The sequence below is a fragment of the Apteryx mantelli genome, chromosome 14 (assembly GCF_036417845.1).
Source record: "Apteryx mantelli isolate bAptMan1 chromosome 14, bAptMan1.hap1, whole genome shotgun sequence".
NCBI lineage: Eukaryota > Metazoa > Chordata > Aves > Apterygiformes > Apterygidae > Apteryx > Apteryx mantelli.
Genome location: NC_089991.1, coordinates 4,293,999 through 4,308,624, shown reverse-complemented (window position 1 = coordinate 4,308,624; position 14,626 = coordinate 4,293,999). Strand labels below are relative to the sequence as shown.

The 14,626-nt window shown below is 41.1% G+C and overlaps 1 protein-coding gene and 1 long non-coding RNA gene across 6 annotated transcripts in view; one reads left to right on the top strand and one right to left on the bottom strand.

Moving 5' to 3' along the window:
• MACROH2A1 (macroH2A.1 histone) overlaps positions 1–4,769 on the top strand; it is a 51,375-nt gene extending 46,606 nt beyond the window's left edge. For all 5 annotated transcript variants that reach the window (XM_067305180.1, XM_067305178.1, XM_067305179.1 and 2 more), the window contains exon 9: positions 4,043–4,769. In XM_067305180.1, the coding sequence (XP_067161281.1) occupies positions 4,043–4,208 (166 nt within the window). In that variant the 3' untranslated portion in view covers positions 4,209–4,769. The remainder of the gene's footprint in view (positions 1–4,042) is intronic.
• A 1,746-nt stretch (positions 4,770–6,515) lies between these two features.
• Positions 6,516–13,103, bottom strand: LOC106487204 (uncharacterized). Its single transcript, XR_001293028.2, has 3 exons — positions 13,031–13,103; positions 12,053–12,263; positions 6,516–7,248 (listed from the first exon to the last, which is right to left on the bottom strand). It is a non-coding gene; the product is annotated as an uncharacterized lncRNA (long non-coding RNA).
• Between the last annotated feature and the right edge of the window lie 1,523 nt (positions 13,104–14,626).

Sequence of the window (14,626 nt, the reverse complement as noted above, 5' to 3'; positions counted from 1 at the left end):
TTCTCACTCAAGCCAACTGAAGTGATGTTTTTGAAAGATGGAGTGGAATCAACAGGCCTTGGGAAATATATGGTGTTGTATATTTTCCCTTTTTTCTTTAGAGATATTCAAGCATAAATTAATTTTGAAGAGAAAAGAATATATTCTGACACTACTCTACTTGTTTTTATAAAGTCAAAAGCATAAAAATGTAAAGCTTTTAAGGACAGCAAATGCCAAAGACAGCACATGTATGCAGCTGTTCTGGTACAGACATCTGTCAAGCAGACATCACCCAATAAACCCACATAAACAGTTTCATTCTCTTTTATGGTTGAGGAATGGGATTACATGAGGGCAGTTCAAATAAATCATGGGGGAAAATAAAATAGCATGCTTATAGCATTCAGTGGGCCAGATGCTCAGCCACAGCCAACTTGTGGAAAGCACAAGCTGGGTGCTGCACAAAGGTAGCTTGGAGTTCACTCTGGTAGGGCCAGCAGGAGAACAGGGAAAGATGAGTTTGGGATTGAGCATAAAATCACCCTCTGAGTGGGGATTTCATTCTGAGGCTCTGACTTTGATCTGAATTGACACTAGCTTGGCTAAAATCTCAAGCTGCCTTTTTACAAGAATTTAATTCAGACCAGTAGATCCAAGGCAAGAGGCTTCTGTTGCTTCTTGCAGCCCACACATGGCACTGGTCAGCATCCTACTTGTGATTTTTCCACTCTGCCTCTTTCCCTTTTTTGAGGCATAGGCCCTAAACAATTCAGTTTAATCAGCTTCCATGTGCACATATCTCCTTTAAATCGGAGGCAGCTCTGTTGTCATTTGCCCTGCTGTGACCACCTTGCTGGAACACTACTGGAGTGAAGCTCGTACAGCTTCAGAGTCCCCTTTGAGCATTTCAGAAACAGTGTTTACCCCGATTTTGATGCTGACCTGCATAACTATTCCTGCTCAGCACCAAAATTCCTTGAAGGTCCATTTAATATATGCCAGGATGCAGCATCCATAAGTAAATGGCAAGCGATCGAATGCAGAGGCATACTGACTCCATGCCCTTTCCTCTGTGTAAGCCAACAGTAGGAAGTAGCTTCTGTGTCCAAAATATGCTCTCAGTGGGTTACCTTGTCACATAGCTGATTCTCCCTGGACCAGCTAAATTGCCTTTGGAAGAGTACAAGTTTTTTCACAATGCTTTTTGCTTTTCTTTATTTAAGTAAAAGTAATTTTAGTAAAAGAAAAAATAGGGTATTTTCAGAAAGGAGGGAAACAGCATGTGCTATTTCATGTCATCATTTCTGAAATATCACAAGCATTATCTTCATGCAGCGTGTATAAAATCACATTACATGCAGCACTACCACAGAATTGCTCTTAAAGTATATTTTATGGTAAGGTAATGTGCAGTAAGTGGTCCATGACACAGGTAGTTGCCTTTCTTATTTTGCTTCTTGCAGCATGTAATAAGAGGGAGAGTACAACGGTGTTTTATTATCAGAGTTTGGTGCTCCAGTGAGCAAATGCCAAGCCATATTGCACCTGTTAAAGCCAGAGGTGAATTTAGCCCTGCTTCTTTGAAGAGCAAACACTAAGAAACTCAGCTGTGTGTGTAATCTGTGAACTATTAATACTATTCCTCTGTATTATAGGACAGTATATCACAGTCTGTAGCCTTAAATAAAAGAAGGTGTGTTAGATGACATCTCTCTTTCCCCCATTTTACTTTTCTTTACTTTGTAAACTTCCTTGGATAGAAAAATGTAATTGTTTGCTGTTCTTCTTCCTTGGAGACATCGCATGCCGTGCTTGAATTCAGTGGCAGAACTTCCATTAGTAGAAGATTCTGAATTCTTCTGCATTCTTTAAGCTTCTTATATCGTTTCTGTCACTGCAGCATTCCAGTAGCCTAGTGAGGGCCTGAACTAAGATACATCTTTCAAAGCTGCTATCTAATTGCTGTAATGTGGATTTGTTCAATAGATAGGGGGCTCGGAGATTTGTACAGAAATAAGTGGCTTCTAGGAGGAAATTGGTCTGAACTACAATAAGGAGAGAAGGAGAAAGAAGATATGATTTGTAGTAAGGTGAAACATTGGTAGCAGTCTGTAGAGAAATAAAAATGAATTATGTAACTGCAAAGTATAGCCTTCACAATCCAGGAAAACATGTGCATCTTTAAAAGCCTTTTCTTTGCTCCTTCCACTTCTCCTCTTCTTCCTGACAAATTTATTAAATTAATGCTGTTGCTGTATTGTTGTCACACACAACTCTCTTGGAAAAATGGATCACGCTCATCAGACCTGTCACAGAGAGGTTCGTACTACTTTGATTGCAAGCAACCATATCACCCGGTGGTTTTCTGCTGCCACTGTCCCTGAGTATCCCCCTTCCTCCCCCTCCAAAAAAGCAGCATTAATTTCATGAGCTCTTCCAACAAGAGCTTCTGTGCTGAGGATGCTGGCTAGCATAGCCCTCTTGTGACCGGTGACAGAGGGGACATTGTGTAAGCCTAGAAGTTCTTCCAGAGAGATTACTTTACCCTCTGCATCATTAACGCTAACTGTGCCACCTCTTCCTGCTGCAGTTGCATAGTGAGAGAGGAATTTATCCTTGCCATAGACTGTGTAATTATGAGCAACATCGATACTTGGAAGACGTAGTACAGTCAGAATAATTAGTTCCATAGACTGTCATACTCTGCGCAGTAGCTGCATTCTGCTAGCTTTCAGATGACTATAGTTTTAGTCAAAAACAGCTATTGTTTTTTTCCTCTCCTAAAAATCCATCTACTGTAATAAAGGAGAAAAAGAAATCGCTGAATTCATGGAATTAGAAGGAACAAAACAAAGATAGACAAAATACTGCTGTTATTAAAGTTCCAACTGTCAAGTACCATCCATCTTTGAGTATTGAAAATTCATGTGAAAATGGTTTCAGTATCTCCTTATTATCCTACAGCTAAGAAAGATTCAAGTAGATCCATGTTTTTTAACAGGGAATATTGACAATGTGTTTGTGTACATGTGCATGTGCCAAGCAACCAGGTGATGTTCAGCAGGCTCTTTAAAATTTCATTGGGGTACTATTCTTACCAGAATGATCACATCTCATCACCGTCCGATTGACTACTGCAATGCACTTTGCTGGGGCTGTGCTCAGCAAAGCCCAGGGCAAACCTGTGCAGTCTAGGTAGATAGCAGCGCTTCGTCTAGACCACCTTCAAAGTAGTTACCAGGGGTAATTTCAGGTTTTAACCATAGCCTGTAAAACTCTCTTATAGTTCAGGTCGTGGCTTTGTTCAAGCCATTCTACTTTTGTTCAACCTGTGTTAAGATTAGATGAGACTTTCAGACAACAGCTACTAGATGGAAATGTGAAGAAGCCTGTAAGAAGTGTCCCCAGGCTGGGTATACGTCTTTGAAATTCAGCCGTGCACAAATTGGGCATCTGAGAAAGCGCTGTTGGCAGTGGTTTTTCTCACTACCAAACTACCAGAACTCGTTCTCTCTTCATTTTCAGTCTGTAGCAAGGTTGTATGAGTAACTTGTTTAATTTTGTACTATATTATTAACCATTAATAGTGGTAAAGTCATTTTTGTTCTTTGAGTCTTTCATATTTTGTTTTGTGTATCCCTTTCTGTTTTTCTTCTTGGTTGGTCTGCTTTCAGGACAAGTCTGACTGTGCAACTCGAACATCTATGCAGCTTTCCTGAACCCTTTAGCCTGACTGGGCACTGGTTTACTTGTCTGTTAAGGGAGGGTAATTGAGCCTTCAGATATTGTAGGGTTCAACCCATTAATGTGTTTGGACTCTATACTCATATTTTGGGAATGCTTTCTTCTGCAAGCACCTTTTTCTAAAAGTTGTTTGAACATTTTAAGTCCCACCTAAACAAACAAGTTTGTAGCTTCTAATTCAGCTTGTAAACACTTGCCCTGTAGCTTTATTTACTGTGCTGCATACGAGAAAGCCCTGAGCGTTCCTTGCAAGGTTATACTACCAAAAGCTTGTTTGGCAAGTTTTGATTCTCCTTTTTTTCCTCTCTCCTACTAGAAATGGCTTCCCAAAGCAAACGGCTGCTCAGCTGATCCTGAAAGCCATCTCCAGCTATTTTGTGTCAACAATGTCCTCTTCAATCAAGACGGTGTATTTTGTGCTCTTTGACAGTGAGAGTATAGGGATATATGTGCAGGAAATGGCCAAACTAGATGCCAACTAAGCCTAGAAAGCTACAGTACCAGCCCCCTTACCCGTCATCCTCCTCCTCCCCAAATCCTTAACTCATCGTGAAGCAGAGCATCCCTTATTTTAAATTTTGCTCATTTAGGGGAATAAAAGTGTTTTTTTGGTTTTGTTTGTTATTTTTGGTTTGTTTTTTATTTTTCTTTCTAAAATGTTTTATGTTGGCACTGATAGTTGGCATTACTGCTGTTAATGCACTGTATACCAGGCATCGTCTGAATTTAGTGTAATCTAGGAGATTTTATAGTTTTATTTTAATGAAGTATGGATTGAAGCAGAAAGCTATTAGGAGTATGTAGTCTTTTACTTGTGAAAGAATCAGGCAGACCCTATTTTGTAACTGTGTTGTGGTGCTTTATCAATACATCGAGTGGCGTTCCTTTCATTTTTTTAAAGAACAGATGCTATAAACCTAATTTGTGTTTGTTTATTGTCTTAATGATAAATCTGGAAGAAAAAATACAGAAACCCTGTTGTCCTTAATTATATTTACAATTTTGAAATGTGTGAATTGATTTAGTAAAATGTTTGAACTGTTGCTGGTGGTGTATTTGAATTAATTTTTCTCTTAAGCGTTCATTTTATAAATTCTGAGCAGTTAGCTGTGAAAAGCATGACAAAATCCCAAATCCAAACCAGTGCACTGCTTGGAGATGCTGGGCATCTTACAGGTATTAGCTGAATTTCTGCATGCTCAGTGACTTTCCAAATCGGATCTTTTTCCAGTGAGTATTCAGACTTTCCAATAGGTGCTTCAGACCCTCCTGTTCAGAATCGGAGCTAATTGGCTGTTTAGGTTGGGAGGTCCAAGCCTTTTCACAGTAAACATTTTTTTGCTGCCTGCACACACTGTATAGATTCTTTCAAACCCTTCCACTATTCCTTTGGGTTTTGGAGGTAGTTGGGTAATTTTTTTTTTTTTTCGGTCGTTCTGGTTTACACAAATCAAGATATAGGATTCAAGTAAAGTCCGGGGGTTTTTTGAACTAGTTCCAGTAATTTAATATTAGTCTGTTTGAAGCCATTCTGTATTTTTTCCAAATATTTATGAGCCCAGTTTGTACTGTTTGCCATATAGTTTGCACAGCTGAAATCCATACCAACATAAACCTTTACAGAAGCCACTTGTTTTTGTACTTTAGGAAAGAAGAGGCTACATGTTCAAAAGCTATTTCATATGAATGCTATCTCTGAATAGGAAGTTCTTCCTTTGAAGTCTTCAGCCTACTTTCTAGATAGTAGGCATACGCTTTTGATTTTTATTGAAAACTTCATTTGCTGATGAAAGAGTGCTTAACTTTCATTCTGGATTGATCCAGAGCAATGAGTGGACGGAATCTGACTCATTGGTTTCAGTAAGCTGAGAATTCACTAAGATATGGATCCTGAATACCAAATATTAAAAATTTGTAGCTTGAGCTCCTGCAAGAATTTGGTTTTATGCATCGAATTCTGGATACTTGTAACTTTGGAATGGACTGCTGTAAAGGAACAACAGCAACAGTAGAAGGTAAATTTTAAAATAACTTTGTTGTTTTAAATACCAAAGTTTAAGTGTTTTAAATAACAAAGTTATTTTAAACAAGTACACAAAGCTAAGAGGAGCAAAGAGTAAATTAATTTTGTGCCTCAAACACATAAAACATTTGGCCATGCTATGAGCTCAAACTTAAGATTTCTAAAGAATGAATAAAATGCGCCTGATATCACAAGGCTTAAAAGACAGCAGGATAAGTGGAAATAAATGAAATTAGTGAAATAGTATGGCATTTAATTGTGAAATGCCTGTGTTACTGTAGTTCCATTGATTTTCATACAGAAAACTGAAACTGCACTTTCCACAAATTTCACTAGATGTCACTAAAAGGATTGAAAAATAGGCAAAAACATGAATAAGGGGGTCCTGAGTAAACACTTGGTGCGAGGAGGGCACTGATTTTTGCAGAAGAGAAGTAGACTTTTAACACAGAAGGAGCATGCACATCAAAATGAGTGTGTGCCCAGCAGTTTACAGCTTCTTGGCCTCTTTGCACTAAAGCGGACTGTACTGAAATGTGTAAAGTCTCAGTTGCAAAATGTTAATATGTCACTAACTGAAAACCCCAGATGTGTTCATCCACAAGCATTTTCAAAGTAGTTAAAAATACAGCCTCCAAAAAGGGCTGTAACAAATCCATCCTTACACTATTACAGCCTGGCAGGGAGGGATCAACATTTGTCTTTCAGCTAAAAGAAAATCCAAAAGCAAACTGGAATGTAATTCAAATTACATGGACTTGTTTCTTCTGACCTAGAATCTTGTCTGCTTTTTCAGCCACTAGGTCCATAAATACATAAATTCTGTACGTTTCCTTGGGGTTGCTTCTGCTGTGCAATTTGCTTCCATTGGATTCAAGGCTTTCTGCAAATGAAGGGCTGTGAAGAGCTCCCACCTGAGGGGCCTCCAACCTGTCATGTCCCAACGTGAACAGAAGTGGTTTTCAGGGACTTTTTACATTTCCTTGAACGTTGGGATGATCTGCTTCCCACGGCAGACAGGTCCACAGCCTGAGAGCTCTTAGAAAGTGTTTTGCTCCTGTTTAAAATCATTTGCAATTTTGAAGCTGGTCTCATAGGGGGTATCACTGTATTCTCCTTTTGTACAAATCCCAGAGCATCACCCTTCTTCCTGGAGTTTGTTCAGAAGCCTGCAAACCCTCTGTATTTGCAGTGAACACAACAATTCTGTTGTTTTGACCCAGCTTGTTCCCTGGGTGACCTTGAAGCTGCTGCACAGCTGGTCCCCCCTGCCCTTGTAGACAGGTAAATCTGCCGAGAGGAGGAGTTAGTGGGTCTGTGTCTTGGCCCTTGCCTGTCAATATTCACCCATATCTCCCACAGTCTGCAGAATGCTGCTCTGAGATCCCAAAATCCAGCCGGCTCTACTGGAGAGGAAAGCAGAAGCCAAAGATCCAGGAACAAGCTTGAACCCAGCCACAGGGCGTAGCCTGAGTAGATTATGGCGTACGTTCAAGAACCTAAAAAGTAACAGATCAGGTTACATGCATAATAGAAAAACAGAAGAAATTCCTGCTAACATGTGTACTGCAGTGAAGACAACGTTACTTTTGGAACCTTCTTAGCATTTTGTTTCTTATATCTAATTGTGCCAACTCAATTTGCAAAAAAAACAAACTAATCACATTTAGGAAAGACCATGAATGGCAAAGTCTCAGTCAAAGTGTCTTTATAGCTTGTTCTCTTATTGATAAGTCCATTATGGACCTTATCTGAAAACACAGGTTAAAATGGACCTCCCATTTTTAAAGGTTTAAATGCTTTAAAGCATTAGAAGCATTTTGTGGCCTATAGCATTTTCTATTCAGTATTTCAAACCCCGTTTTCCACTGTTACTCTGCTTTTAGTCCACTGACTTTTTCCACTGTAGAGGAGAAAATTCATTATAATACTGTCCTTAGGGTGCATCAAATTGTGTAACTTTAGAAGTTCTCTCTGCTTTTACAGCCTACAATCCTCCCGAAGGTTTTCTCATTCTAAGTTGTCAGCCTGTATGATCTGCTGATCTGGTATAATTATCCTACTGCATTCACGGTCAAGTTGCCAGGCGAGGTTACGGCGGCAATTAGCTCTTGACAGAAGTGTTACTTTGTCCCAGAGAGGAAGTAAGCAAAAATGCAAGTTTGAGTTCTTTTTTGTTTTTTTGTTTTTCTTTTCTGAAGAGGAAGAGTTCATAACCGTTGTGTAGATCATCTGCCTCTGAATCCGTGTTTCCTTAAGTCCATTTTTTCCTTCTGAGAAATGGAAGCAATAAAGAACATTTGTGTAACCTTTATTTTTCTAAAAAAATTTGGGAATGGCAGATTATTTGGTAGCAGTAATGCAGATGTGTCTTCTGGATGATTAGTGCCATGATGGACAGGTTAGACTTTTAGTCTCATATTACATTCCATTGAAATCAGCCCTCCATATTTCGTGATTAATTTAAGATTCAAGCTTCCTCCATTCACTTCAGCTCCTCTCTGGATCTCGAGTTTTAGGAAGTTTGGGTTTAGTGTTTTGGCAAATTCAAAGGTATGAACAAACCCCTAGCATTCACATCTGGCCTGCAATCCAGACTGAAATTTCCCTAGTGTTCCTAGATGTGCTTTGTGTGAGGGATTTGGTATGAACTAGCTGCTTTACCTCTTCCAGCTCAGATGGCGCTTTGGACATCTCGCCTGGCAGTAGAGACTGGGACGCTGGTAAAATGCCAAGCAAGGACCAGTCTGCATAAAACATGGGTGATGTGAGGCAGGGAAATATGATGGGGGCTGCACCCATTCTGATGCAGCCTGTTTGCAGTTTGGGAACCACATTTTCCCTTGCTTTCCGACAAACGGGCAGGCAACACAACGGAGAGCTTTTTAGTCATTGTGTTTGGCTTGGAGGTCTTCAGTCTGTCTTCTACTGTATGTTCTATTGTTAGTATTTTTGCTTCTAGGATAACCAAGAGCAAGTAATTGTTCTAATTGTTTAAAATTAATAAATTACGGATTTATTAAAATAGGTTGTCTAATTTTAGATTAATAAATCTTAAAACACCTGGAAACTGACCACTTGTGCAGCTGCCGGTTCGCTAAATACTGTCCCTCGCTATTAACCCACTTCTCTGTTGCCCAGTGGACAGTGCTGATCGCCGGTGGGTACTGGAGTTCAACCCACTGCTTCCACCTAGAGATCCCAAGAGCCTCATGGTCTGCCCCAGGCTCCTGCCTTGAAGGTTGTGTCCATCCTTACGCCTTACTGTTACAGCAGTGGTCAGACTTCTCCTCTGGGTAAAGACAGCTCTGCTGACAAGGTTACATTTTTGGGCCTTTAGGACTTGCCGACATTCACGGGAGTTTACAAGGAGAGGTCTGACATCTGGTGAGAATGGTGGATTTCCTTGTAATGCTCCATTTAGCTGGTTATTTCCAGATTATGTTGGATTTTCATTTGTTATATGTATGTTTCAAAGAAATGCCTGCAGCTAGCATCTTTTTAAGTGGCATTATAACCTCAAATGTCAGCTACAAAACATACAGGATGTTACTTTCCAAGCCCGGATTCAGCTGCTTCTGCAGTTTTTCCCCAGGTATTGATCATTCTTCTCACAGACTAGATTAATTAGCACTGTGATGATCCATTGAATGATATCTCTTGCCTGCTACAAATTGAGAGTGCATTACACAGGCTCCCTCTTAACTATTACATTGAACAAGTACAACATACAGCATGGTAATGAGTGCGCTGATGGGACAACATAAGAACATCTGCTCTCCAGAGATTTGTCTTGAACAAATGCTTCCATGCGCAAGATTTCATCGTAATTATAAAATACCATTCAAGAAGCTCGTTAAGAACATCAGCAGCATGATTATAAGCACTATATGAAAATATAAAAAGATAGGTGTTAATAGCCAGAGAGGGGAGTTTCTAATCTTTCAGCCTTCAAACACACAAAGGAGAAGTCACTGAAATTGCTACGTATTTGTGCAAGTGTAAGGAAGACTGGAATCTGACTCATTAGATGTGAGCAAAGCACTTTCAGAAATGCTTTTTTTCAGACAAAAAGGGAGGCAGGAAGATTTTTGTTTGTAAACTCCCCGAAAACAGTGTACCTACATTCAGTGAATCTGAGAGATTAAGAATTCAGAGAAAGTACTCTGAAAGGTAAGATGGCAACTCCAACAAAACATAGGTACTATACACAGCTAAAACACAGAGGAGATTCCTTGTTAGCCCAATAGGCAAAAGTTTGTAGAAAAATAAGGTTCCAATTTCCCTGCATTTGTTAGTACCAAGTTTTTATGAGCTCTCCCTTGATCCTAGCTAAAATTGTTTTTTCTAGCCTGAAAAATAGCATTGACAGGAGCTGCAGGTGCTCAGGCACTGGAAGATCAGGTCTGTAGCCTGCGGTAACTAGTCACATACTCTGTTCTGCGATCGTTTTACAGAGGACTATAATACCTAAAGTTGTAATGGCAACTCAAAGGAAGCAGCATAATTGATAGGCCTGAAGAGTGCAGGTAAGTAGAAGGATTGTATTTATATCCCTGGAGTGAAACCCAATGGGAACCAGACTATTGCACATTGGCTAAAATGCTTGAAAATTGCCACCAACTCCTCCTTGTGTTCCGCTCTTCAGAGATTTAGTTCATTCCTCCATAGAATCCTACTTAAGGCCTCCACAACTCCTGTTTAACCATTATCACTAGCAACCAACTCATAAATGCCTCTTCCCTCGGTTGGATCCACGCACAGGAATCAAGGGGAGATGATACTGCTGTTTCCTAATACAAAGCAAAGAGCAACAACAGTTCACAGTGTAGCCCACAAAATCCCAACTCTTCCACACTTTTTCACCAGCCTGGTTAACAGAAGAAATTTGATATTTTTGTACCTTGAAATGACTAGCCTTCTTAGGCTTAGGAGAATAAATTAAAGTTGAGCCAAAGTATGCCTCAGCTGCAGTGGATGGGCAGATTGATTTGCTTTCCATCTGGGAGATTAAATTCCACTGCCAAAAAAATGGCACCAGCATAATTAGCTGTCAGTCAAGTTGCAAAGAGACAGACTATGTGGGATAATTGAAAGCCCTGCAGCTTCTCATTACATACTACAGTAGCCCTATTTGCAAATTTCCACCTTGAGGAGGTTCCCCGAACGTTGTCAGGATTGTACTTATTCTCCCTGGCACATTCTTTTGAAGTGAAGCAGGAATATTGTGCAGAGTTGGATTAATTTTAAGTAACATTCACTTAACCTAACTTGGTTATAATATATTTGTCAACAGCCCCTGACAGCTCCACTAGGCTTTAATTGCAAGCAAATCCAAACAACTCGAAGGAAATGGTAAGTGTTCAATGCTGCTTATGCCCAGGAGACACCTTTACAGGCATAAAAATCACCTCCCTCCTTTTTTTTCCCCTCTCCATGCAATATCCCTCCCTTGCGGATTCTCTTATTCAGCAAATTGTAATTCATAATGGACCTATCAGTATGCGATATTATAAACATGTACGTTTCATATAAAATAATCAACTCCTCTCTTTTTTTTTTTTCCATTTTGTGAGGCTAGAGCATGCTTCAGAGACTGCCGAATGTCCAGGAAAGTTTAGGAGAGCCAAGGAGTTCGGATAATTGCCCCAAGCCTTGCTGAAGGATTGCCGGGGTCTTCTTGTTGATGTGGAAAGAGGCAAAAAGGGCCCTAAGAGAATGAAATACTTTACAGTCTTCATCCTAAAGCCATAGGGAATATGCAAACCAGATCGTTTCTCTCTATATAATAGGAGCCAACACTGACTGCAGTCCTCTTTTAGGGTGAGCAGACGCACTTTCTGTCACCCTTCCCTAGTGACTTCCTAGCTCACCAGTACAACACAAAGAGAATTAGGTCCGTCCTGCTTGCCGGCTTCCCATTTTTTAACAGGAAACGACTACTGCCAATATAGGGCGAACGTTTCAGGTTCTTCCCATCCGTAACTTCCCACAGGAGGAGGCAGCTCCCTGTGTCATTTGTCTTAGAAGTGGACACTGTACGATCAGGTCTCCACTCATGTGCTTTCAGGCTGATGTATTCCGTGTGGGAGGGGAGGGAGAGGTCGTATGGGCTCTGCCTGCTTTTGGCAGCTTCCAAGCTCTCTAACCCAGAAAAGTTACTGCTTCCCACAGAAGAGGGAGCCAGTGTCACACCTCCCACATGTGACTCTGAAACCTCTTTCAGCTAATAAAGCCCAGTCTAATACACTAATAAGTCTTTTTAAACCAAAGCTTTCATTATAAAATGTAATTTATACTCACCTTTAAGAGCACCACAAACCTGAGTCCTCTTAAAGGCACAGATTTTCCTCTTGCCTCCCTGCAGCGCTTTCTCAAAGTCGGCTGTGTTTCCAGACCTGATGGGGACTCACTGGTGTGAACTGGGAGCCGAACTGGGAGCAGAACAGGTGGTTCATAAAACAACTGAAGCTCAAGTAACTCGCCTGTTGCTATGATGTGGTAGAGGACTAGCCTGGCACAAAATAACAAGACAGAAACTGCAAAGAATGGTGTGAAACCCTATTTCTGATTATTCAGGCTCCATCAAAAATATAAACACCCCAACCTACTCCCATGCCTACTGGGAGCAGGTCAGGATTTAGCACACAGACGGGCCTCAAGGTGGCTTATCCTCGTGTATGTTAGGAAAGGAAAAACTGCCCTTTTTGTCTGTGTACAATGCCCCTCTATGATTTATTAGACAGTCGTCCTTTTTTGCCTCAATTACTCACTTCAAAAGGGGGTGGAAATGGGACATTCCTAGCCCTAATACTAAATGCATGTAGTCAATAAAAAAGAAAAAACGCTGAAAAATGTTTAAAGGGAGGGTGCTTAAGTTATTGCAGCCCTTGGGAGCATTAATGTATGTGCCAACAAGTTACTGTATGTGGCTTTAACATGCTTATTTATTCTGCTGTGCAATAAAACTCTGTCTTAAATAGTGCCAAAACCTGTTTGCCATGGCAACTCCTCATCACACATGTGTTCCAGTACTACTTACAAGCACCTTCTTAAAGAGAAATACACAGCAGGATGAATGGCTTGTGACCTTCAGGGCATTTTACGAAGTTTTAAGCACCCAAGTAAATATTACTTTGGACTGAAATATTTCTCCTAGGTATTTTTTTCCTCTTTGGGTGACTCTTAAAGCAGTGAAGCAAAGCCTTTTCCCTGTTCCTTGCTCATTTCTCTCCAAGTGAGTTGTAATGACTTGGACAAAGGACAGAGTCTGATTTTTACCTGGCAGGTCTCAGGCGTTGCCACTTGGCTGGAGAAACATGGTAAGAATCAGCTGGTCTTCTATGGTTTCAAGTGCGCTGCAGCTGCTCTTCGTGTAATTAGTCATCCTTTGTATTGGCAGAAGAAAATAGATGTTTTCCCTCCTCCCATCTGCAATAAATGTTTGCTCAGTCTAGCCACTGGCCTTAAATCCCAAGTGTGCACGTGTCCGTAATAAAGCCATGTAATGCTAACGCTACACTTAGCAGTTCTGCAACTGCCCAGCCCGGGAAAGAGCTGGATCATGGGTCCTTGTTCCACTACTTAATTTACTGCTTTGCCTTGATGTAACTGGAGACACAAGCGCGTCTCCCACAGCGCGGGAGAGACACATCCGCGCATCCTAGCGGCAAATCACATAGAGAGGAGCAGGTACAGGTTACCCTGCTCAAACATCCTCCAACGGCAGGATGCTGCTGCGTGGGAATCCCTCGCGGAAACGGGGATCCTCTGACTGTTGCACTGCTAATGGCTGTCGGGGGTATCTGAAATGCAAACGGCGCTAAATGGGAGACCGGTTCCTCGGCCTTTCTAGATACAAACTCCCACTCTGCTAATACGTGGGCCAGGGGAAAATTAGGGGAATTTTAGTCCTCTGGCATCACGTCACAGATTTCTTCACAAGAAAGTTCAGTTTAATCCTTACAGAAAGAAATGTCTCTCTGAACGTTATCAGCCTCTCATGGGCCACGTGCACGCTCTAGAGCTATCAAACTCCCCTCGCTCCGTCTCCCACCGAAATCCCTATCGTGTGTCCTGTTACAGACCGTGATGGAAGGGAGAGGGCCAGTCCCCAGAAGAAGGGCTCAGTGCGCAAGGTCTTGTCCGAGAGACACAGGGAACATCCCCAGAAATGCTTGAAGTGACGTTCCTTCTCATAGCCAGGTCCAGGGAAAAGACCTCTCCAGCACCCAGAGGGCAAATCCTAGAAAGCAGCAAAAAAGAATTGTTTTAAAATAAATAGATGTACTTTAAGCAAGAAAAGAAAACAGTGTGTTCTTAATGCTCCATTATTAACGGTGCTCAGTAAGGGATTTTCTGCTTTGCTGGAACATGTAACAGGCTTAAATAAGAATCCCTATCAGAATATAACTCTGTAATTATGCAGATAACATTTTGCTGTTGCAATGACAACACAAATGCTCACACACTGTGTTGGCTACACATTTCTATAAATAACAGAGACGTATCTCGGCTTGCACTTCAGCCATGAGCATGTCACCTTGACAAGCTACTAACCATTTAAAACTCCGGGCATTTAATATTGTTTTTGCTTTTAGTGAGAAGTTCAACTGCTGGTCCCTGGCACGACTCCTGATGCTGTTGTGCCACGGAAGAAAGTTGATTTTCTGGCCTCATGCTGTTAGTTAACCTTTTCCAGCCTCCGTTGTTAGCAAATTCCAGCACTAACTCAGGTGCATCCTATGGATGAACCACGAGCACTGCCACTGCGAGAACCCCTGCGAGCTCTATGCACAGACAAGGCAGTTTTGTGGTCTGTGCAGGAAAATTGTCCTGTTTGCACTGTGCTTATTTGCACATACCTCTCATGTGGGA